At 41.4% G+C, this 26,739-nt stretch overlaps 1 protein-coding gene across 1 annotated transcript in view; it reads right to left on the bottom strand.

Moving 5' to 3' along the window:
- The window catches only part of LOC146703494 (heparan sulfate glucosamine 3-O-sulfotransferase 3A1-like), a 38,527-nt gene extending 12,148 nt beyond the window's left edge, over positions 1–26,379 (bottom strand). Inside the window, exon 1 of the mRNA XM_085466746.1 lies at positions 25,516–26,379. Within this exon, the coding sequence (XP_085322872.1) occupies positions 25,516–26,084 (569 nt within the window). The 5' untranslated portion in view covers positions 26,085–26,379. The remainder of the gene's footprint in view (positions 1–25,515) is intronic.
- Between the last annotated feature and the right edge of the window lie 360 nt (positions 26,380–26,739).

The following is a 26,739-nucleotide window of genomic DNA, read 5'->3' as shown; positions in this document are numbered from 1 at the left end:
AGGGGGTAACACAACAACTTCAATAGGTCAGTACAACTGTTGTAGCAAAAGAGTTTTAATGGTTAATTTCTCAACAAAAAAAAGTCTCAAAGCCATACAACAATGTGGGGGAGAAAGGGAGCGTTTGGTTGTGCCGAAGAAAAACACCAAAAAGACAAACCCAGAAAGCTGAGCTTTACTTTAAGAGAGAAACAAAAGAAACAAAGCCCTAATCCTCAACTCACAAAATAAGCTCAAACACAGGGACGTGCAGAGGGGGGGGCTAGAGGGGCTTGAGCACCCGCCCCTTTCCTGATGAGTGCCCAAAGTGCCCTTTTGTTGAGGCAACTTTTAAAAAATTTTTATTTATTTTTTTATGTGTGTGTGCGTGCGGAGTCCTGTCTGTGCCCCTCAACAATAATATTTAACTATTAATCACAGTTTTGCTAAATAAAAGGATCTGGCTTGCATCAGTCACATGATCACTATTAACCAATGATCGCCCTCGACGGCAGAACGCGCTGGTTACGAGCCGGGAACGAGCTCACAAAGAGCACGCGCATTTTTTGCGGTCCGGAGCTGTAGGAGAAACACAAGTTAACTCAGAGACACAGACTGATGCGACACAACCAGTAAGTAGGTGTACAGCGTACACTGTAGTGTGTAGCACACAGGAGTATTAGCTTATTACGTACACGTTGGTAAGTTGTCTTGTTGCAACTGACGAACTGAAACAAACGAGCGTGCTGTGTGTGCAACAGCGCGACAAACATTACCTGTCCTTTTATTAACTGCACAAGTAGTGCTGGTCATAGCTGCTGGCTACCTGTGTAAGGCTGTCATGGGTCTGTAGCTCTGTCACCGTTTTAGGGAACATATTTAGTTTTAAAGTATTTAGAACATATTTAGTTTTAAAGTAAGTTTCTGGGCATTTCCTGCCTTTCTGGAGGGATTATATTTCACTAAAAAACGATCTAATATGCATGTCCACATAATAATTATTATAATTATAATATATTAAAAAACACAAGCTGTATTTTAAAAAACATACATTAAGAAGCAGATTATATTAGATTTATATTTTAAATAAGACAAAAGTTGGATTTTACAGCAGTAAAATGATTGTATCTCTACAGTTTAAACATGTAATAAGCTTTGCCCTGCACAGAGTGGATAGTGAAACAAATGGAATCATCATAAATACATTATTTCATATTTATTACTTCCCCCTCCTCATTGCTTTATTATTGTAGCTCTAGTAATGAATAATAATGTAAGGATTCTGGATCAGCACCATGATGCCCATAGTATATACAGTATTCTGAAGAAGGTCTAAAATGTCACTGTGTGTGCATGTGTGTGTTTTATTTAGCTGGATTTAAAAAAATATTACTCATGATATAACATTGTGCAGACATGGCTGGTAAGGACATGAGGAGGAAACAGTAGGCGCTGTATGAGGCTACTAAAGGCAGTGCTATAACATTTTTCTGTCATCATTTTATTATAGATTAAGTGCAAGAGTTGTTAGGTGTGGATAATTAGATTATAGTTTATTGCAATAGCAAGTTGTGCCTTGTTCTCAGATGGACAGCAAGTGGAGAGTGATATATGAAATGATGGGAAGGAAGGAAGAAGAGAAGCAAAGAGTGATTCACAGGCAGAGCCGAGTTTATGTCACAGTTTTTTGTTGCCTTATGGTTCCAAGCGCTGTCACCAATCTTTGCATTTTGTTATTATCTCATGACACTTGTTTAATCAGCTACCATCTCTCCTGTGGACTTTTTAATGTCTACAGTCTCAGATCAACACAGCCCCGCCCTTCCCATATTAGATTCTTGATGAATGTGTGTTGTTGTTATTCAGCCTGGTTCAATGTGCCCCTTTTTAACTTTGAGCACCCGCCCCTTTAAACCTCTCTGCACGTCCCTGCTCAAACATTACATGGGTGGCACCAACCTACTTACCTAGTGTGTTTAACAGAAAACATCCTACGTGAGGAAATGTACAGGGTCCCCCAGACTTACCTAGTCCTCTAACTCCCACCACAAACTTTACACAAACAAATGAAATGCTCCGGGGCAGCTCAACGCATGTGGCAAATGATCTTTAGCAAGGAGGAGGAGGAGAGAACTGCCTCTAGCCACAGGTGAATTCCCTTTTATAAGGGTGTCCTCAATTTCAGCTTGATGGCCTTGTTATTTCATTTTGTCTTCTCAGACTGCTGACTGGTAACCAAACTTTCGAAATCTTTGATTGTGATGTGAAGCTGCTTGACTTCCTTCTCCAGCTTCTATCTCCAACTGGCAAATCTGGAGTTTGAGATCAAACTCTGCTTTACGCACTGGCTGCCCTTCCCGTGCTTCCAGCCGGAGGCGAGCTAGATGAACCTTAAGTCTGGCATTACCACTAGATTCACTGAAGTCTCGCGACACGGGTTAAAAACAAGCTAAAGTAGGAGGCTCCTGAGGTTCCACCAAGACTTTTGGGGGAGTTGCCATAACAGCAACCCTTTCCTTTCTCAAATGTGAGTACCGAATGGCAGTCAGGCTACCGCAGGCGAGCACATGGAGGGCTGTGCAGCCCCTCCGAAGAAATGCCACCCCACACCATTACTGACTCACTGCCAAACAGGTCATGCTGGAGGACGTTGCAGGCAGCAGAACGTTCTCCACGGCGTCTCCAGACTGTCACGTCTGTCATATGTGCTCAGTGTGAACCTGCTTTCATCTGTGAAGAGCAGAGGGTGCCAGTGGCGAAGTTGCCAGTCTTGGTGTTCTCTGGCAAATGCCAAACGTCCTGCACGGTGTTGGGCCGTAAGCACAACTCCCACCTGTGGACCTCGGGCCCTCATGCCACCCCTCTGGCAGTGCTCCTCCGGTTCCTCCTTGCACAAAGGCGGAGGTAGCGGTCATGCTAGGGGGTTGTTGCCCTCCTACGGCCTCCTCCACATCTCCTGATGTACTGGCCTGTCTTCTGGTAGTGCCTCCATCCTCTGGACACAACGTTGAGAGACACAGCAAACCTTCTTGCCACAGTTTGCATTGATGTGCCATCCTGGATGAGCTGCACTACCTGAGCCACTTGTGTGGGTTGTAGACTCCATCACATACTAGAGTGAAATCGCCACCAGCACTCAAAAGTGACCAAAACATCAGTCAGAAAGCATAGGTCCTGTGGTCACCACCTGCAGAAACACTCCTTTATTGGGGATGTCTTGCATGCCTGTTGTCTATTCCATTTGCACAACAGCATGTGAAATTGATTGTCAATCAGTGTTGCTTCTTAGGTGGACAGTTTGATTTCACAAAAGTTTGACTTGAAGTTACATTGTGTTGTTTAAGTGTTCCCTTTATTTTTATGAGCAGTGTATATCAGTCCACCTACCGGGTAGTCCCCCTAAACACTGAGGAACTTAAAAGCTTATTTGGCCTACACTAGAAAATGCTTCTTCTGCACTGATACTGTCTTTTCATTGCTAATACTATTTTTTTGTATGTGTACTGTATGTCTATTCTCATATTAATTATCATAACTTTTGTCAGTGTGTATTGTAACCCTTACCTAACACTTTTTCTAGCATAAATGTCTAGGGACAGTTGGGGCTTGATAAACTGGAGCTTATTTCAAACTCTGGCAGTTGAACAATTAAAACTTCTGAGCTACTTTTAATCCTTTTAAGTTTTGCCCCACATCTGTTTCCCATTATACTGTAATACACATGGTAGTATGTCTTGATTTGGCTTATGTTTCACCAGAACAGTCCACTAACACCCAGCGGGGATCTTGCATATGAATGATTAGTGTCATGGTTGCCTATAGAGCATTTAAGAAGGCTGTGTGGCTGTTTATCATTCAAATTTGAGGATACATCTGCCAATGTAACAATGCTTTTATCTCTCATCAGTTACCAGCTTTCCGACTCTGTGGCTCTCAGCCCAAAGTCCTTTAATATCTAAGTAAAGTAGCTCTGCACTCTTTTTTTTTTTTTTTTCCTTGCAAAATGCATTAGTTAGGCACTACCTTCAGCCACAGATGAATACACAATTAGTATATGAGGGTTTGATTTAAAAAAAAAAAAAAAAGGCATGTACCTCATCATGGAAGAATATGTGAGTTAGTGCTGATCAGTTCTTTTGATCAGTTTTTAGAAAACTATAGAGGGATAAAATTAGGTTTTAGTTGTACAGACAAGACTTGAACTTTAGGGGAAAAAGAGATTTAATCAAGGGGCAAGAGAAAGGGAAGAAATGAGGAAGAGCTGGGTGTGGCCAGGACTGTGGTTAAGTGTGCATGTGTGTTGTTGGTTCTGCATTAGACAGTTTGCTCACTTTAACCACTCAAGATGAAAAGCTTGTGAAGATGTCTCATGCATCCTGAAAACTCTTAAGCGAGTCTGCTTTAATCTTTAACAGCATTTTCATCTCATGCCCACTGCACAGGTAAGCACATCGATGCACAGACGATAATACAGCGGGATAACTGAACTCAACATCATACTGTACCACATCCACAATTAAAGTAAGAACTTGACAGGTTGAAAACCCAAGTCTGAGTCTTGTTGGCATACTTCTGAGAACTCTGACTGTAAACCGCCTGGGATTTTCTAAAATAGAACAACTTCTGAAAAGGAGTCATTGTTCTGTTCAAATGCAAGCATATAGAGAAGCCAAAATTAGTCAGGTAGAATCTCAGCCAACAGAGCTGGAGTAGACAGGCTAGCAGATTGTTTCGCTGTGAACTCAGAACATCATTGTATTTTTCTCTCAGACATTTAGGACTACCTCACAGCAGAGAGCCGGTGTTGGTTTCAGATGCCATCGTACAGAACCGCATTCATTTTCTTACACTGCTTTGTCTCAGGACCTATACGCAGGAGGGGGCAAAAGGCAGTAAAACATAATTTCCATATGAAATTTGATAGTTTGAACATAATGAAACCCAAATATTTGAGTTCACTTTAAAAAGCTCTGGAAGCACATGGAAACTAAGCTTACCTAAATTAACAAAAAAAGTTACAAGATAGCAAAACAGACCTGGACAAAAGCAATACTTCCAAAACGTGTGAGCTCAAGTTTCTGTTTAGACTGAGTAAAAAGGGAAAGGCACACAGACAGTGTGAGATATTGTAGAGGGGAGTGCAGAAAAGGCTTGGGGTAAGAGTCAAGTGTCAGGCGGACAGCAGTATCGGGGGGTGTAAAAGTGATTACACTGTCTCTGTGCTCTCTTCCTCCCTGTCTCCTCTTCCTATTTCATTTTCTCCCTCCTCCCCCCCTTCTTCCTGCCTCCATCCCTCTACTCCCAGGCTTAGAATACAAAGCGCCTGGCACATCACATTGCTCTCCTCATCGCTGTGCCAAACCACAAGGAGAGCACACCAGCACAGCTTGCACCCTCTGCGTTGCACTGCCACCACAGAAGAAGCAGAGAGGGGCAGGGATTAGCATATATGAATGCTCTCCCTTATCACTTCTTTTGACATGTACATGCTCACACAATCTTTTCGTTTTTTTCCTCTTAATTTTAGTGCCAGACCGACACAGACAGCAGCAGATGAAGGTTATGTTCCCTTCCTCACATCTAGGAGCTTTAAATATTTTATATATTTTTTTATTCTTCCCCTTAAACATCCAGGAGAATAAATAATGAGCTTGGTAATAGCAAGTTACCAAAATGATTTATGTTCATCTGGTGTGAGAATGAATGCAGTTCAGGAAGGCAGGCAGGGAGGAGCCAGTGTTAAAGCCATGGTCGAATGCGTGATTTCCATTTTACGTCCCTTGCATTATCCATTAAATAAATAGCCTGGAGAAAATGGAACTTTGCGCCACTCCTTTCTGTTGAGGCAGCAGTGCCGTGCATAACGAATAGGTGATGCTGAGATGTGCGAGGCTGGTATGCTATCAGCAACAGTTGCACACGCTGATGGTGATTGTAAGCGGTGCTAGTGAGGTGGGGCGGGATGGAGAACAGGTTGTCGCTGAAAGAAAAGGTGAAAAATGACCCATTGTGGAATGTCACAGGAGCTAAAACGACACAGAATGGCTAAAGTGGAGCCAGTGGTTGCCTGAGGCTGGGCTGTGACCCAGAATTCCACAGACCCCCAGTGAGAAAACGGGAGGCTCCATTGTGGCTAAGTTAAACTGACTGTGTAACATGAAAACACCTTTTTTTCCCCCCAGACTGCCGAGCGGTAACTCCATCTGGGAAGCTGAGTTGAGGGTACAAGATAATATGAAGTGTAACAGAGAACTGAGGAGACGCCGACAACGTGCTAATGTTTTAGCCTGTCAGCTCTCTGTGAGCAAAGACGGATGGTTTTAGAAATAGAATGTAATTACAGGGCAGAACCTCGTTGTCGGGGTTAGAACAATGCCTATGCTGTAGTGGAGGTTTATTTTTTCTCACTGCTAACAAGGCCAATCGGTTGAAAGTGATTTTGAGTAAAGAGACAAAAGTGACACAAAGCAACCTGAATGATGTACCTTTTTTAAAATTAAGTAAGAGGTCTATATTTAATTTTTTCCCTGTTTTATTTCCCTATTTCCAAAAAAGTCTTTTACTTATGCATTTTTCATACCAGAAAGTAAAAGGTGAATATTTTATTGCCAAGAGGCCTAATGAGAGAGTTTGTTTTGATCCCCTCCATATTTAATATAGGTGTGCAGACGAACCAATGAACTGCTGGTGCAGGATAATGTGATCTCTCAGTGAAGCAAATTGTTTTCCCAGAGCAGTTACAAACAAAGTTTATGCAACAATGCGAAGGAATACAAATGCAAAACAGTTACTTTTGCTAGACACTGTGTCGTGAAACTTTGAACTCTCCTGACACCACTGACGATCAGAAATGGGGAGTTGGGGGGGCATAATTCAAATTTGCTTTTATATATATATATATATATATATATATATATATATATATATATATATATATATATATATATATATATATATATATATATATATATATATATATATATAGACAGGGGGAAAATTTGGAGAAAAGTAAGCAAATTTTTAGGGCTTTGAAAATTTCTGAACACATATTTCTGTCCCAGCTACTGGTTACTCTTGGAATGGTATAACGGTAAATGTACAGATTCTTATATAGTGCTTTTCTACACTCCTGGAATATTCAAAGCGCTCTATACAACACTCCGCATTCAGCCATACACATCCATTCACACAAGCACTGTTATCTATGCTTTCAGTGCTTCCTGAAAGCATAGATAACAGTCGGGGTTAGTATCTTGCCTAAAGATGTTTGACATGCAAACTGGGGGAGCCAGGGATCAAACCGCCAACCTTCCAATAAGCAGCTGACCTGCTCTACCTCCTAAGCTACAGCCACTCCAAGAAGCAGGTATTTCATTGACGAATATTTAGGGTTGGCACACTTCAGTGACTGCATTTGCACAAGGTTACACTCCACATTGCGTTTTGTCTAGACATATTTTTTGAAATTCATGACAACAAGATACCAAAGGTACTTGTTACGTTCCCCTGGGGGGTCTAGGCGGGGAGGGGGAAGTAACAAAAGTGACCGGGTCAGAAAAAGGAGTCAAGAGGCGAAACAGTTAAATTGAAGTAATTAAACTAAAAGAGACGGACAAGCCGCTATCACCATAAAAGTAACACAAACAAAACTCAGGCGTTGGTCAATAAAGCATAAAGTCAAAAGGAAAACGCCACTCACTAGCTGGAAACACCACAAAAAACACTCACCTCACTAGCTGTAAACCACACAAATGGCACTCTGGCCCAGAGCTCACCCTGCTCTGGGCTTAAATACCCTTAATTGCTGATGGGAGTCAGCTGTACAGGAGGGAAAGGTGGCACCTCAGGCAGGAGGTAGTGGGACACGCCCACACAGGCACCCTCAGGAGAGAGAGAGGCCCTGCTAGGGCCGTAACACCCCCTCCCATAAATGCAAACCCATGGTTTGTCAAATTACCATAACCAAAAATGAGTCCATAACCGTTTCATGACGAATTTTGCAGGCTTTCCACCTACCAAACCCCATAGCACCGGTTAGGCATTGCCTGCGGAAACTGCCAATCCCATCTCAGTGGGTTCACAACATTCCCAGAGAGTGGCCCCAAACCCTCGAAACAGTGTCCCATGGGATAGCCAGGGCTTCGAACTATCACGTGTGGAGAACCCAGCAGGCAGCTAGCGGGCTTCGCTGAAACACAGACATACTTGTTAGCAAGGGGTGCAGATCTGAAGGGTGGTTTTGAACATGAACCGGAGAAAGGATCAACCAGCGGCAGCTCAGGGTTAGTTGGCCTCGTACACTGATTACGGGGTGCTACCGAGCAATTGTGCTCCAGGTTTAGCCTTTCCGTAGGCCTGGCAAGCTTGTCAGTTTGAGAGCCACGACTGACTTTTCTCAAAACAGGCCCCTTTTGTGTTGAGTGGGCTTTCTGTTTGAGTGCCAGTTTGACACAATTGGCAACCACATGGCCAGGCTTGTGACAGAAAAAACACAGTTTGGGCCTAGGTCTTAACACCATAACTGCGTTTTCCTTCTTAGCTGGCCCACTCTCACCTGTCCAGGATGCGCTATAGTGCAGAGGGATATCCTGTCCTACAGCACTTGCTTTGTGAGTCAGCCTAAACTCATCTGCCAGGGTGGCAGCTTGCTGTAGACCCTTACTTTTCCTACCCTAGTCTTCAGTGGTGTACCAGGCTCGAGGCAACTTTAAACGCGAACTCGAGAGCAGGCAGCAGACCAGATATAGTCTCCTACCAAACTCTGAAGCGTACCCCCACCCAGGATAGCCACCAAACACAATAAACTAAAACAAAGCAAAACAACAAACAAGTGCTTCGATGGAAGGGCAGCACAGCCACCCAGCTGAAACACACTTACTAAAGGGAGTTTGCTCAATTACAGTGAACACCATCACTCACCCACTTAAAAGCAAAACAAAAGACTGATATTCAGTCTCCACTAAAATGTCCAAAGATCCCGGACGTGCCACCACTTATGTTACGACCCGGCTCAAAAGCCGCAACATAAAAAAAAAGGAGACGAACAACAGAGTGTGGGTGAGAAGAGGTTTCATCCTAAAATGGAAAACCAGGTTGGCTAAAATGGCTGGTGCCACCAAGGCAAAGACTAGTGCACTGCCGGAAAGCTTGCTTCAGGTATGCTTTTATCCACACCTGACTAGGTGTGGCCAATTAGCACCAGCTGAAAACACTGAGACGATTAGAAGCTGCAGAGGGACGTAACAGTACTTTACAAAGCAATGCTACACTTGGTATTTCTTTCTGAGAATGATCCTGCTAATGTGGCGAATTGGTCTGTGAACTAGTTCATTAAAATGACCTATTACTTTAGTAGTCACTTGAATATTAGGTTAACTGAATTAATAATGATGATGACGATGATTTATTATTATTATTAGTATTATTATTATTATTAAATAATAATAAAAATGTTTGGAGTCTAGATTATATTATCTAGCATCAGGGATATTGCACTGCTAAGAGACTCCCCATACAGTTTAATGGTTTGGTCAAATCTTTAAGTAAATAAGTGCAATTATAGTGGCAGGGATGAAGAGTGAACCCAGAATATAGTGCTTGACAAATTTATTAGATTAGACCACCTGTCATAAAAACACAAATATTTTATAAAACATTTAAAACTTGTTAAAGACTAAAAGCAATGTTGGCAAAAAATTAATTCATGTTTTTATAGCTACGTCTGAATTAAATTCAAAATCCTGCTCTTCACATACAAGGTCTTGAATAATCAGGCCACAATTTATCTTAATGACCTTATGGTACCATATCACTTCATTAGAGCACTTCACTCTCACACAGAAAGCTTACTTGTTATTCCTAGAGTTTTTAAAAGTAGACTGGGAGGGAGAGCCTTCAGTTTTCAGGCCCTTTTCTATGGAACCAGCTTCCAGTTTGGATTCGGGAAATGGACACGCTACTTTTAAGATTAGGCTTAAAACTTTCCTTTTCGATAAAGCATATAGTTAGGGCTGGATCAGGTGACCCTGAATCCTCCCTTAGTTATGCTGTAATAGGCATAGGCTGCTGGGAGATTCCCATGATGCATTGAGTATTTCTTCTTCAGTCACCTTTCTCACTCACTATGTCTTAATGGACCTCTCTGCATTTAATCACTACTTGTTGTTAATCTCTGGTTCTCTTCCACAGCATTTCATTTGCCCTGTCTTCCTTCTCTCACCCCAACCAGTTGCGGAAGATGGCCGCCCCTCCGTGAGCAGAGTTCTCCTTAAAGTTTCTGCCTATTAAAAGGGAGTTTTTCCTTCCCACTGTCACCAAACTTGCTCCTAGGGGGTCATATGATTGTTGGGTTTTTTTTCTCTGTATGCATTATTGCAGGGATAGCTCAATAGGTAGAGTGGTGGCCCCATGATTGGAAGGTCGGGGGTTCGATTCCCCTGAACAGCTATCCTGAGGTACCCCTGAGCAAGGTACCGTCCTTACACACTGCTCCCCGGGCGCCTAATGACTGCTTCACTGAGTGAATGGGTTAAATGCAGAGAGGAATTTCCCCACAGGGATCAATAAAGTACACTTTCTTTAATATAATATAAAGCGCCTTCAGATGATTGTTGTGATTTGGTGCTGTATAAATAAAATTGAACTGACCTTGAAGTGACACACTGTACTTCTCTGAGAAGTCAGAAATGAATCAATCATAACAACTGAATTCTTTTAATACACATCTGTAAGTAACTGTAATTTGGCATCGTCATTTAAAAAATAATAATGTGCTTTACTGTTGTTTTTTTCTGTTTTTAATTCTGTTTTAGCATTAAAAATAAAATGATTTGCCAATTATCAATACTTTTAAATTAGGGCAGTTGTGACATTGGTCTAATACATTTGTTAAGCACTGCATATCTCCTGTTTAAATACATGAGTCTTGAAGCTGACCTGGAAGCCTGAGGCTCATACACTTGAGCAGCTATAGATTAACAGTTAACTCCATGAGGGATGTTGCAATGCCCATGTAGGCAATTACCGGCATGTTGCCATGGAGATGCTAAATGAGGTGTTTAAGGGGGCGGAGACACAGGCTTGATGATTCATGTTATCAATCTGGTTATTTTTCAATATTTCACATTGATGTAATCGTCCTAAAAACACATTAACATTGAGGGAGTACTCCGCAGAGAGATAATGGCTGGATATTTGCACTGTTATTGAGTCAAACTCTTCCAGCCTTGAATGACTGATGCGCCTCACATGCAGATAGAGGCTGCGCCACGAATAAATATAGCCTGTCCGCAGCGCAATAAGAAAATAAATAAATTGGGTGTAAGACAATAACGAGGAGGGGCTGGGCGTGTACGATCGTTCAAGAGTCCACATTCACATACAAAAAGAAGCAAACCAAAACTAAATGCACATTAATGCAATTCATATTCATGACAGTTGAAATGGGAGTTATTATGAACCCCTTTCAATCACATTTGCATTTACATTACAGGCCTGTAGTTCAGTTGTATACCCATAGAATAAATTGTGGCATAAATAAAATGTGGTGCAAACAACAGGACTTCAATAAAAGACTTAATGACAGTGAATGCTTCCTTTAAAAAAACCTGTGTAACTGTATCTAAACACTGCATCAAATCCACTATAAGATTATTGACAGCTAGCATTAAACTGCTATTTTACAGTGGACCTGCTATAAATTACAACAGGAGTTCTTTGCAATAAAAAAAATGTTACATTAGGGTGATGTAAGGAATACAAGCTTTAATACTGTTAGTTGTTTAGTTGCAATTATGCTGTTATTTTAGTGTTCTTACTATAATCACCACAAACACATTTGGCTATATTTCTTGCCACGTACCACAAAATCATTTTCTTGTCTTTCTTAAACTAAACTTTTAAATCAGCTTAGTAGCAATTCCATTATTCTCTGCATTGTTCCGAGGCAGGAATGCTGCTATTGTTGTAGTTTAACAACTGAATAACACTGGCAGATGAGATTAATTGTTATAAAAGTCACAGACATGGAGGCGCAATCCTTGCTAAACATAAATTCAAGTTTTCAGGAACACAAAGGCTTAAACCACATCACACATTCAAAACAACTTAACCATCACAGCATCTTTAAAGTAACGATTTAAAACAAAAAAGAAATTAGCATTTCCGTGAGACTTCATGCTCTGCAGAAATATAAGTTTTAGATTGTAGCTCGCAGTATTTAACCATATTTGTTAAAGTGTAAATTTTAAGTTTATCTGCTCATGTGTGTCTTGAATGCGAACCTATTACATTTAAAGCAACCGTCTGCAAGTGCATGTTTTACACATTCACCTAGAGACTCAAAAAATCTCTTCCAAAAACCCACTTTTGCTACAATGTGCATTCAGGAGTTCATTGGGAAGAGCTAGAATCACTCGACTGCCTGGAGTAAAAGCTTTATGGGCGAGGGGGAAAACCCTTTAGCTGGATTTACGCCTTGCCAGAGCCGACCCTGTTTTAAAGCTAGTTGGATACAAGAAAGAGGAGGGGGAAAAAAAAACCCATACGAGCAAAAACAGGGTGGTGAAAAAGAATATCCACTGCTGCTGGGCTGAGTGGAAAATAATATGATGTAATAAATGGGATGTCAGAAACAGACCTGCCCACGACAGCCGCTGAGTCTGTGCATATATATGCGCAGTGTACGTGTGTTTAGGTCTCTCCATTAGTGCTTGTGTAACACTTGGTGGGGCTAAAAAAAAAAAAAAAGCACAGGCCTATCAATGAGGCAATAGTGGGGCGAACCCTTCACAATATAGGCCTAATCACGCTGTTGTCTCAGAAGAGCCCTAAATCAATAGCTGTGGTGAATCCCGAACAAGAAAATCAATGCAGTTGTGTCTCAATGAGAAGCTTGTTCAAGATTTTGAAGCAGCCACATATGGGCTCCTTTGAGTGAACTAAATCTCAGCTGGGTGCGAAACATATGTAAAATTACAGCATGGCGACACACATTCTCACCATATAAACGTGTGGCTCCAGCAAGAGGATTTAAAGTGGCACAGCGACATTTCATCGTGAGTGCAGATTTATTTTGTTCCTCCTGTTTATTGTGATAAGGAGTTGTTATTTATAACTCAAGTATGCGGGCCGAGCCAGACGGAGTCAGTGTGAAGAAAAGCATGTGTAGGGTAACATGGAAACCGGCAGTGCCCCTGAACTCTCATTTGTGTTAATCAAACTTCTCTAAATTGTTTGTATAATGAAATTATGACTGTCAGGGAGGCCTGGCGGACATCAATTAAGCAGATAAGCAAAATGAAAATAAATCACTTTTTTATCAAATGTGCAGCCGCCTGCTTGTGTGTCCGGTAAACACAGGAAAAACGGGAAGTGATTTTGTTCTGCGATTTGAGGGTCCATAAATCCCAGTGACAAGCAGTGTTGCCTCTTTGTTTATAGAGCTCAGGGAAATAGCGGACGGACATGAAAATGCATGACTTCCTTTTCAGAAGAAAATACAAATGGAGTTGGATAGGAGTTATGTGTTTTTGTTTTCTTTTTGTGACAGCGGGTATTAATTTTTGCCCCTGATTTACTTTATTCGTCTTGTTTTAATCAGCAAAAATTAATTGGTGAGCTTTTGCTTTATTCTCATTAAAGGTCCATGCATTATGGGAAATCTATGGTAGAATTCCATAACAGCAAAGATAGTGATTGTCACACTACTAGCTCTTAGAAGTCTTATTATTATTATTATTATTATCATTATTATCATCATTAATGAATAATCTATAAACTCAAGATTATATTATCTATCTATAAGAATAAAAGAGACCTACATTTTTTTAAAGGTTTTACTTATACATAATAAAGTAAGGCTCACTTACTTACTTGATGCACTACTATATACTATACTATACTTTACCACACAGTAGAACTGTTTTCACTTGCAGTCAGTATGGGACATTGGTAAAACGTCCATGTAATGTTGGACTGTGCTGATGTGAGAGTAGCGCAGGCATTTGCTACTAGTGTGTGTGCATCGTGCATGCTACATTCATGCACATTCTACCCAGGCAGCTCCCTTGCCTAAATACCCAGAGTATTTCCTGTAGTGCGAATGCCTCTGAAGTGAACCCCTGCTGCATGCTACATGTGAGAAAGCAAAGATATTCTGAACTGATCCTCTTGTGTGAACAGTTGAAAGTCTGTGCAAAAAAAACATCATGTTAACTTTACATTCTGTGCTAATGATGCACACAGTTTAGTCAGACGTATCGATTGTCTATAAATTTTTATCAGTTACGTGTATATTGTAATAACACTTTAATGAATTGTAATATGTTTATTCATCCTACATTTCCAATATCTTTCCTTTTTTATTTGTGAATTTAGCACAGTAATACCACTACAAATAAGTCTTTACCAAGGCTTAGAACACCTTAAAAGGAAGCATTAAAAGGGTGTTTCTTTATTTGATTGGCCCAACAAAACAAAAGTTACACTACTTTGGGATTACTGAGTATGTGCAGAGTGTGACGTGTAATAAGAAGAGGTGAAGAAAGTAATACAGCATAAATACAAATACACTACAGTACGTCAGCTGGGTAGGAGGAACTGTGGAATGTGTGACTGCCATTTGGGAGAGCCACAATAGGGGAGACAGTGAAGTTAATGGATGTGATCACAGGTTCCTGGTGAATAATGCAGACTTGCTAATTGGCTGGATTAATAATTGATGGTAGCCTGTTTGAGGAGCAGCAGTACGAACTGCAGTGGATAAAGAACAGCTACCATCTTATTAGAGAAGACACTGCATGGTATATCTTGTACATCTGTCTATGTTGGTGGCTTGCTCCGCCTATTGATGATACGACTGTATGGTAGGATGTGTCTATGTGAGACGAAGATGTCAGGATAAACAATCACCCTGACAACATAATGATATAATGAGCCCCAGCCCAACCACATGTTTGACGGTTAAAATGACTTGGGCTCATGACAAGTCCCACAGGCTCTACAATGTTGTTACACCCTTAGTCCAAACTGACCGTGGTTGACCCAGCTCTAGCCAGCTGCGTAAATAAAAATGACTGCAATAACGCAGAAATGAAACATAAGCTATTGATTTAACACGGTCAGTTTTTACAAATGCTTAGCATTGTATCTGGAGCTCGGTGACCCCCTCGCTTCGAATTAAGTGACGAGGACTAATGCTCTTCAGAGGCGTACTGAACAAAAGAAATAGGTCTGGCAAAGGAATGGGACATAGGAGGGTAAGAAAAATAGATTTTACTGTTAACTTGATTTATCTTGCTGTTCGCGAGCTATCCAGTTTCCAGAGAATGCATAAAACCAGCCCATAAAGAAGTCTTGTCTTTCTGTCTTTATGGATCAACACCTTCAAAGTACTGCTCTGCTCCTACAGGAAATAATAGGGTCAATATCTCAGGGTGCATCTCAAAAGATTTCTGACAATCCAAAAACCTTTGGTGTAGACCTCAATAGGGGGTAGTCACAAGAGAAAAGAAAAACAATACACTGATTTGATCACAAAAGAATATAAAACACTACACTTTTTGTTTATCTGATGACGAGCAGAAAGGCACAACATGAAGCCGAGGATTTGAAAATGGGGCCTTCTGCTGTGGTTTGTCGGTGTTTCAGCAGAGAAAATCAATACGGCTGTCACGCTCGTCTGTTAAGTTGTGTGTTAGCCAAAACAGGAAGACGCAGGTAACCTGGCTCTGTGGAAAAGTCACTTCATTAAATCTCAATACATGTATTTAATGGATATAAGACATTAGGAGAAAAAAAATGCTTTTAATTGAAATAGCCAGAACTTAAAACACTGATGTCCTCAAGGAACTTCACAATATTACAGAAGCACCTCAACTGCCTAATTTCGATGTGGAGCAGAAGTTTAAATGTGTGATGATTAATCTCTGGATGTCTTTTACAGTGTCTTTTGCCCTGTCTTCCTCCCATCAGTCCCAACAGGGCGGCAGATGGCTGCCCCTCCCTGAGCCTGGTTCTGCCAGAGGTTTCTTCCTGTTGAAAGGGAGTTGTTCTTTCCCACTGTCGCCAAGTGCTTGCTTGCTCATAGGGGGTCATTTAATTGTTGGGGTTTATTATTATAGGTTACTTACCTTACAATATAAAGCAGCTTGAGGTGACAAATGCTGTACTTTATCTCACAACAGCAGAAATACAACAGTGATTTGCATTTCCGTATAAATAAAACTGAGTTGAATTGAAACTGAATTGACAGCTTCTCAAAAGGACATTTTCTTTATAGGTAACTGATGTAATGTAAAGCTTCTACTAAAATTTGAATCCTCATTTTCCCTGCCACGTTTCATCTCTTACTTATTGTCCACAACTAGGGCTGCCACGATTAGTCGACTAGTCACGATTACGTCGACTATTCGTCGACGACTAATTTAATAGTCGACGCGTCATTTGAAGCTTTGTTAGATCCCAAAAGACGCAGGAATAAGTAGTAGGATTTAAGAGTGTAATAATGGACTGAAACAGGAGATGGCAGCACTGCATGTACAAGGATGCCAGCTGCCGTTAAACCCCGAAGAAGAAGCAGCTGTGTCCCAGAATTCATAGCGCGGCCCAGCTCAGTTTCCAACAATGGCGGCAGCTAGTTAGTGTTAATATTACTCTTATCATTCTTTCTGGGTCACAAAATAAATGTTTAACATATTTTCAGGCGAGAATGTAGCTGTGTAAACCTCAAATATCTGCTCAGTTTATCAAGACACCACATATTTTCAAAAGCGCTCCGACGTTTTCGGAGACGTCTATTACCCACTAGCTCAATAGTTAGCCGGTGAAAAGGCTCACTAGAGCCGGTGAGAACACCGGACTCCCGGCAAATCGTTTTCAAACCCACTGCAGTCTTTCGCTACTCAGGTTAAACATATATAAGTCACTTAGATAACTTCAAAATGTTATTATTTGGCTTTTTTTTAGTATCTTATTTGTTCCTGAGTGAATCGGTTTGGCTGAGATTAAAGTTATAGTTTTTACACAGCTGAATAAACGTCAAGCAGACAACTTATTATCAGAAGTGTGAGATGCTCGAGAATATACTCCGGTGTCCTGTTATATTTAAGATAGCAAGGAGCAGACAGCTGAGTTTATTAAACTCCACTCCATTTTTTTTTAAAAAGCTCTTTTTTTAAAGCAATGGGAGCAATGGGAATGTTCCTTCCTACTTCTATTAGCTAAACATGTTTCTTTGACAGCAATCTTCCTCCTGTCTAATGTACAGTCAGACCTAGTTACAGTAGCAATTACTAGTGTTCAGGTTAAGATTAATTGAATTACTGTGTGGCTTCTCTGCACTCCCCTGTGGGCACATCAATCACGGGCTCTGCGCTACACAGACCCTTTATCACCCTCTTCCATTTTATGTAAAAAGACGCAGGTTGTGCTGTTGCACTCCATCTATCAATAAACGGGTCTTGGCTGGCAAACTCATTTTCTAACACATTCCTCTCCTTAATCAAGCTGCCAGACATCGGGCCGATAGTTAGCAAAAGCCTGTGTGCCATCTTTTCTCTAAATGAGCAAATTTAAAAACGGTATACCTGTGATTATAATGACTCTTGTTTGACTTGAGAGTTGAAGCCTAGGCTCTGTATGAGGTCATAGAAAATTTGTGATACATTTTATTCGATGATTTGTAAAGACAAATCCCGCTGCATTATATAATGAATGGCTCTTTTGTGACATGCAACCTTTTAAAATTGAAATACAAAAGACTTCACGTAAAGCGTTTGTTTGAACAGCTGGATTCCTCCTTGAGAAACCAGGTAGATTTCTCAAAACCGCACATGCAATGGATCTGGGGTGCTTCTGTCTGAATAAAGTAGCTCTCAAGTCAGATTATATGCCAGGCTGCCATTCTCTCTCCATTCAGCACCTCCATTATTAGCTATTTTAAAAATTGTGCAGGATTTCTGGTCCTGGTCTATAGTACTGCCAAACCCTAATCTTCTGCATGTTTTATTTCACTCATCACTACCATACACTTCTTTGTTCAATATCTAGCAGGAATATACCAAATACACTGGATACAGAAGTGCTGAAAGCCTGAAAATAACATCTGAAGTAAATGATGTGTTGGCCTCTTAACTGGCTATGCCAAAAAAATGCCAATCCCTCATTTTAGATGGCTCAAACACCCAGACAAGCACACATGTGCGCATTAAGTATACTGACAGTGTAATTCAATGTTCTGCATGGAGGCAGAGGTTGGGCAGTCAAACTAAAGTTGTGCCGGAGGTGCCGTCTGGCATTGCCCCTGCATGTCTGCAAGGCAAACTCTGCCAAAGCGACTGGCACTGGCCAAGCCCCCGATGGAGAGGGGGAAAAGGTTGTTTGGTGCCATCCTATCACCACACAAGCAGCTGCAGATAGCACACATGGCAAGTGTGACAAAGTCAATGCCTTTAAGCACAGAGGCAGAAAGGGAAACGATTCCAAGTGAGCCAGCAAGCTTAAAATAAGACACTTGAAAATACAAAAAGGCTTTCCTGCTAAGCGAACACAAGCAAAAGGGTGGAAAGATGAACATCCAATGTCCTTGAATGCAAGCACTATAAACACTTAGAATTTGTAGGGATTTCTTTTAATTTACATGGACTTCAAATACCAGTCTGAGATTTTTGCCAGAAAATGGCAGAAAAAACGCTACAGTTGGAACGTAAAATGGAGGACCCAGGAGGAGAGGGCTTCCTTCTTTTTATTGGTTCCCAGGCTTTCCATAGCGGTGGTTCCCCCTCTCTTTCTGTCTGTCTGTCTTGTTCTCTCTAGCGGACAATATAGAAGGCTCCCTGTCCTGTGATAAATCTGTAGCCTGCGAGATGGGAAAGAGAGATCCATCACAGAGGCGTTGGTTTACCCTGCCAATCCGCACTACTGAGGGCTGTAACACGTACATGCTCAATCCATGCATCATTTCCCAAGCCCTTCTGTGCCCAAATAACACGGTTTTGGCTGCACGTTTCTAAAATCCTAAAGCACTCTGGCAAATCCTCTAAAAATCTTAATATGCATGAATTCTGGAGGTTGTTTTGTGGTTTGTTTACCTCGTTTCTATGAAGAGAGCTGACGGTCTAGTCTAAAACCCCTTGACTCTTCAGCGCCAAATGATAGGGTTACAGTCTTTCTTTGTTCAAGGAAGGATAACTCTTAACTTCCATCAACCTTGAAGTGCCATGAAGAAGGAAAAAGAAAAAAACACAAATGTAGTACAGAAAGAAAATTGCAAACATGACTTTTTTCCCCATCCTTTCAGTCATACTGCTCAGCAGAGTGCCTGGAGGCAAAACTGCTGCGATGTTAGAAAACATTACCTGGCAGGTTTCCATGGAGTTGAAGGAAAATAAACATCACTGACATTCATGGGCATTGCTGTTAAAGCATTAAACCGGCAAAGGGCTTCAGGTATATTAGCTGAAAATAGAACAGCGGCCTTCAGAGTTAAAACAAAATGCTTTGAAAAGGTCAACCATCTCAACTGTACAATACAGCGATAGAAGTGATTACAGAGCTTCACAGGTTTACAGTGCAACGTATATTAGTACAGTCAAGCACGATAAAAAAAAAAACGACACAAGTATTCCTTTTGAAATCTGAATCCCAGAATAATTGTCTAATGTACGGTTGAATACCTCGTAAAAAGGCCAACAGCTGCTAAGCTGAACAGGCCTGAGATACAACAGGGTCAAACAGGTTGCTGACTTGTGTACACATAAACCCAAATGTGAACAAACAACAGAATCCTAGAAACAATGTAATCTGACTCCAGTGTTACATTACCATCTGTTGGCTTTATGAACTCTGAGGGTGGCACATTCTGAGGCTGACCTTCCTGACTGCGATCAATCACCCTCCCTTTCCGCACATGCTCATTAAAGCTCTAAGAGGTCTGTGACACCTGAAATATTTAAAACAAAGAAACTTCCAAGCTTCCTTCATCTTTGCTAGCTTTCAAGAAGACGGCAAACGCAACTTATTTTAGGTGCGTCAGGTGAATACATCAGGTGCGAGTGCCTAGTGGAGCTCCAGGTGGTGTCTGCTGAGCACCCTGCACCTGCTGCCTGTCCTCACCCACCCATTGGAGGGCAGATTCCCAGGATGCCACAGGGCAGCTGCTGACAGGCACTACTTTGGATATTTCCCTTGCTTCTATCTACCTCCCCTTCACGGGGCCCCATAGGGTCAGCTGCTAAGGCCAAGTAAAGATGTTAGAGGGGGTGGCGGAGGTCAAGAAGTTGGCGAGAGGGGGATGAGGGGGGGACTGTCAATGTGCGCTGCATGCCTTCGGGAGGAGGTGACCGTCCCAGTTTTACAATTATACCACACGATAATCACTTTCACAATCCAAAGGCAGCTCAGAGCTCATACTCAGGTCTCTGGTGATCATGTTACGTCCACTATGTGGGAGTGTGTGCCCTCTACAACCTCAGCCATGACCCCTCCACCTCTGTGCGTCCCCTCCACTCCACCTGCCTCTGGCAAACCTGCCTTTATGTTGCAAATGTACTTCTGCTCTAGGAAAAACAAACCCTTAAAACACGCTTTTGTGAAGATTTATGCTGAAATTACAATCATTCAGTCCTTAAAATATAATATAAAATAATAAAAATAATATAAAATAAAATATTTAAATTTAAACTCACAAGCTAAACCAACTGTAAAGCAGTTTTATGTATAATTTTTCTATGTTGGGCAGGAAAAAAACGTTCCCTACCAAACTAAGTTCCACTCTTACGTCTAATTATGTCTAATTATGACGAAAAATGTCTAACCACATCAGAAAATCAGTAATTTCCACAGCCCTTTAACAAGGTAACTTATAACTGCTTAGTATTTTCCAATGTGGCGTCAAAACAAGATAAATCAAACAGGAATTCCATTTGAGGAAATGGTTGAAATCTGTTTTTAAAATCTTCACAGTGCCTTGGAGAATAGATACAACAAATTGCTCCTTTCAAAGCATCTATAAAGAGACCATATTGATATATTTTTAAATGTCGCACACAGAGACTAATAAGGCCAGACAAACGGTCTAGGACATTTCAAATCCGATCATATTGCAAAATTCCAGATAGGCAAGTGAAGTAGAATCGGTATACACAGAGGTGCAAAGCTAGTGGGTGGCATGAACCGAATTATTTTCAAGTGAGCAGATTTATTTACGACTTGGACGAACATGTCATTCCTGACCGGGATACACTTAAAAGTATTTAAAGTTGCACATAAATATAAATGTATACACGCTCTCACACATGTTTTTCCTCATCTTCCAGCTGATCCAGGCACAAAACAAAATGTTTGCAAGTTTTATGTTTTGTTTTGTTTTTTATCCAATTTCCATTTTTTATACTTGCTAAATTGTATGAATTTGTGACAGGCTAAAGATGCTGACAGACAGTTTTTTTTTTTTTATTAACAGCTAACCTCTCCCTTTTTGAGCCGTGTCATTCTTTCCACTAGTTCCCCCAAGCTGCTTCACTCTCAGAGGGAAAGAGGGAATATCAGGCAGCAGCAAACAGGACTGTAGTTTAAACTCTGCCACACAACTCACTGAAACCCATTGTAAACACACTGGAAAGAACAAAGTTGGAAGTTGGCCTCATTTCAATTCCTGGGAATTTACTAGCTTTTCACCATCAGACTTCACTTTTTAAATTTTATTTTAACAAATGGAGTTTCAAGATGAGTAACCTAATACAGAAAATTGTAATCAATTTTAAAAACTAATAAAGTCCATTGCATTCAGGGGATTAAAATGTAGAAAGGACGCATGTTATCACGACACACATTTACATCTGGACCTTTAAGTGTATTCAAAACAGAACGAGAATATTTTACTTGTTCCATGTTCATTCCCGTCTCTACTGTGACCGCCGTACGGCAAAGAAACACATATCAGGCTACAAAACACGGCTCGTTTCTAACAGAAGTCCCCGCTGGGTCACTGCTTTTATGATTAAAACCTGTTTTATAGCCATTACAGAACTTCCTTTCAAATATGGCCAGTTTTATGAACGGGGAAACCCCCTAATTTAATGTGTTTCTTTTTAGCTTTGCTTTTTTTTTTAAATCCGAGCATAATGTTTTCATTTGCTTTCTCGTGGCTTTAAGTATTACACGTATGAGAAAAATCATAGACGGAGACTTCAAAAATTTGCTGATACATAAGCTGCCAGTTTTTGGCCCTGTGTGTCCGTGTTAGTGCTTTAAAGACGAAATCCTGCATTTCTCCACTGAATACCTTTGTAATATGAATATATGTGCAGCAGAGCTGGCGGCACATTGCCCTTGTGTTTACCCATGCCCTTGTGGTCACACATGTTTGTAGGAAGGGTAATTAACCCATTAAGGGATCAGGTGAAGCCTAATCCAACCGGTCTGTGGACATCAAACAAAAAACTGCAATGGCAGGGTCTAGACAGGTGAAAGCTTGGGTGTTCAGTAACCTAAGTAGGGCAAAAACATAATAGTGACTACTCTGTAGCGCGGACCTCTGCTTTACTTCAGAGTACTTGTGCTTGACCTCCTTGTTCACTCTGAGTGTCCATTTCCACAACAAAAGCCTAATAGGTTGTGTGTGGTTATTCAGAGTAATGTGTAGTGAAATGTAACACTGACTGGCTGTGCAATTGGGCTGGGTGTTAGTTTCTTGTACAACAAAAGACCCAAATCTACCACGAGGACACAGCTGAGACATCTGAAATGCTCCTGTGGACGAGCGGTGCATGAAAAACCAGATATTTTATTTATTAAAAAAGCTAAAGAAAATATGTTTTTGCTTTAAATCTATTATTATAATATATTCCATTTCATTCTAACTGAGGTAAGGTCAACAAGTTGGATAAGCTAGCTGGGAACACCCAAAAACACCCAACCAGAATCTAAACAAGTGGAGATGGTGAGTCATAATTTTGCAAAAATACTCAGTTTTTTGGAAATGCGGTGAAGTTACAAGTTTAAACCCCCCCCCCCCCCCATGTTTCATGCTCGTACAGCTGTGGTGTCAATACTAAAACTTTTATCTTTCCTGGTAGACAGATTTTTGCATCATATCTTTTGGTGCGGAACCAACTTTTTAGGGCAGTAGAAGGAAATTCCAAGAACAAGCCAGACAAGTATAATTCTGGGAAAGCTGGAAAAGGATGCCAGAGATGTTGCCATGTCACATTAAGAGCTTAGAGGTGTTAAAATACGTTCCACGCATTCCCTTAGGAGACAGAGACGAGGGATTCACACTGAAGACACATGGCGTCCTTGACAATAAACAAAGTCTTCTAAAATGGAAGCCCCAGTGTTTTAAGTATTCACTGTTGCTAATGAAAAGAATCACATAATTCAAGAAATTGGACACAGTGATTAGTCACACAAATCAAGTCCTGTTTTCTACAAACACCAACAGTTTTTGGGGTGTGTGTGTGGGGGGGGGGGGGTTGTCCACCAAGCAGTGTAGTCCTGGCACAAAGATTTCAGCCTATTGCATGTCAGACATGTTTTAAACATTCCCACAGCGTTGAAATCTTATAACCATTAGTAAAATGACAGTAGCTCCGAGGCACAGAGGCTGCACCGATTTTCAAGAGGGGATGGCAGACTTTAGCAATCAAATCGATTCCCCTGTTTCAACAAGTGCTTCCGAAGTGCACAAAAACACCTTCAGATGACCTCGGGCCAGCAACTTCAAATGGATTCAGCTCAATCAAACGCTTCCAAAAACCCACAAAACAGGAAGATTCTCAGACTGTAGAGGAGAGCTGACAAGATGAACTCCCGTAGAGTGGGCCATGCTGTTGTAACAGTTATTTATGCCTCTTTCATTTCAAGGGTCTTTCTGTTTTAAATGGGCAGCATTAAGGCGAACCGGCACTAAGGTCTGTCCTTGGAGGCACGGTCCAAATTCCAGAGAATCTTGGCAACTCCTCGGGATAGATGGGACCCTTATGGATATAAAACCTCACAATGGATGAATAGGTAAACAGAAGGGTGTGAAAGAGTGATGGCAAAAAGAGAATGTTCACTCTCAGAGAGGCACAAAGAGGGAGGTGTGTGAGTGGGAGATGGGAGAAAGCCAGAGTGTTTGGGGGAGGAAGGGTGGGAGGGTGAAAAGGAGAAGGGTCTGGAGGGAGTTGTTGGTGAGAGTTAAAGTTTTGTCTCCAGGCTTTTAGAGGGTGCTGCGTGTAGTGCTAACTCAATCAAAAGGTGAATTATACCTCCTGAGACACTCAGGTAACCTTTCATTATGGCCCTAATCCTTCTTAATAACAGAGCCGCAATGTCGGCAATGCCCCATTACACAGAGAACCACTGAGAGGAAGAGCCATTATTCCCCACAGGCCTGTGGAAATGTGAACACAAAACACTCACTCACACACACTCGCACTGACAGATGAAATCAATCACAAATTTGACTTGAGTGAGAAAAACGCATCGCACTCCGTCACTGGGAAATTGAGACATTGAAGGAGGGTAGTGTGTTTATGCGGGATCGGTGTTTAGACTTCCACTTTTGCCAGACAAGATTTAAAGTGATCAGAATTAACACTCAAGTAATGCTGCGTGTTGAGAAAAAGAAAGAAAACGTCGGCAAGGCAAGGAAGTTGTGGGTTTTTATTTGTTTATTTTTTGTCTTTGTTTTTTTTTAACATTCAAAGTTATTTATTTTTTATTACACACACGGACAAACTTTGTCCTGATGCCACAAAAACACAGTCAAAAACCTTCACTGCTGTAATTTTTCTTCAGTAAATTGTTTTTGTTTCAGCTTTTGTTGATGAAGAGTTTTTCACTTTCTCTGGGTTTTTATAAAAGCACATGAGACTGACAATCTTGGATAAAGCCTCATGTCTGAGTTTTTTGTTTTTTAAATCCCCTTGATAAATAATTAACTTTAAGGTCTTCGCTGAACTTACCACATACATTAAAGTATTCACTACTAAATTATTAAAGGTGAAAGAAATTGATTTTAAGCGCTAAGAGAAAATTACTCCTCAACACTCTGATTTTTTTTAAATACTTTGATTTACCCTTGTCTTATTTCCCAGCCTAATGAAGCCTTAAACTCTGACTCCACTATGGCTCGAACCAAAGCAACTTAAAAGGCAGTCAACCCCAAAATGTGAAACAAAATGAGCAGCCCGATAACATCTAATGAAAACAGGCCTAATGTAGCTTTCATAAATCAACAGACTGTCCTCAGTGCTTATTCCAGCTGCAATTAGGCTACCTCTATAAAAGCTGAGATGTTAAATAAAGATTTCTGGGTTATGAGGAACAGCCTTTATCAGTGATGTGGTTGTGGGGGGAAATAAAATGCTGGAAAAACACAATCTATCATCGTGGCAATTTAATGACCGAAAACATTGCACAGATTTCAATGAGACTGATAATAAAGTTGGGGAATGTTCAGGCGTAATATTAACTGAAGTGTTTAAATTGTGTGTGTGAGTGTGTGTTTTCTCTCTCTCTTTATAAAAAAAATTTACTTTATTAAATATTCACCTGTACCACTCCATCCCGTTGTGGTAGTTTCGGTCGAAGAAGTGCGGCTCGGCTCCCACGGCTCTGATGTCAGGATGAACCCGAAGAAACTCAAGCAGAGCCCGGGTCCCTCCTTTCTTTACCCCGATGATGAGAGCCTGAGGTAGCTTCTTGCTCCCCTCCCCGAGCGGACTGACTTTACCTGCGAACCTGGGCGACACTCTCCTGGAAACTACTAAATCCGGAGGTGGCAGCACGAGAGCCTCTTCGGGCAGTTCCGAATCCTGCGTCGCGCGCTCATCCGCGAGGACCTGTGAGGTGCGCGCGGCGGTCCCGTAGCGGTTCAACTCCGATCCGCCAGTCCATTCATATACCAGTCTCTTGGTCCTCAGCGAACTCAGGTCCTCGAAAAGACCAGCAGTCCGACTAGAGGAGCCTCTGGGCGGTGAGTTGCCGGTGGTGGTGGTGCAGCTTTCGGTGAGGAGGTGCAGGAGGAAAAAAGAGGCGAGGAGGGAGCACAGCATGACCACCGCTTTCCTGAAGATGCCTCGGGACGGGGGGTCCAGTTTAGTGATGCGGCTAAAAGCCATACCGGTCCCTTGGTGGTCGGTGCAGGAGCCACAGCCATGCTAGGCGCACATCACTGAGTCTTCTTGCCATGAAGGAACTAAAGTGTCTACATCCACAGTAAGCTGTGGATAACACCTCAATCTCCTCCAAAAGTGCCAAATGATGGATGCCTGCTGTGAACAGGTGTTAAGAACTTGCCCCAATAACTGTTCCACAGTATCCCCTGAAAGGTGAGCGTACAGCGAATCATACACACAGGTAATAAAGTCTGTGCTATCCTTGCTCTGTAAAGGATGCTACCACATCTCTCCCTGACATACCAGCAGCACGTGTATAGAGTTGTAAACTTGTCTCGCACGTCAAGTTTCTTGAGAGGCACCTCTCTGGCCAATAATATCAAGAGAGAAGCAGATAGGAGCCAATGATATTCCAGGTGGGGGCGGGGACACTGTTGCGCAGCCACTCTGCGAAATTAGATGGCATCTGCATGTGCAAATTAAAGTTAAAATTATCCGACAGGGGGAATGCTACACACTAAAATACACGGTAGAAAAAAGTACAAAGAGATTCGCGAAAGGACCTTAAGGAGGTTAGGCTTAAATAAGCCTAACCTCCTTAAGGTCATTTTCTGAGTTTTAAAAGAATGATCATATACACTATAACTAGTAAAATACA

The sequence above is a fragment of the Copadichromis virginalis genome, linkage group LG8 (genome assembly GCF_057382275.1).
Source record: "Copadichromis virginalis isolate Kocher_CV1m ecotype Utaka linkage group LG8, C_Virginalis_male_GT1.1, whole genome shotgun sequence".
NCBI lineage: Eukaryota > Metazoa > Chordata > Actinopteri > Cichliformes > Cichlidae > Copadichromis > Copadichromis virginalis.
This window is presented reverse-complemented; position numbering and strand designations above follow the sequence as displayed.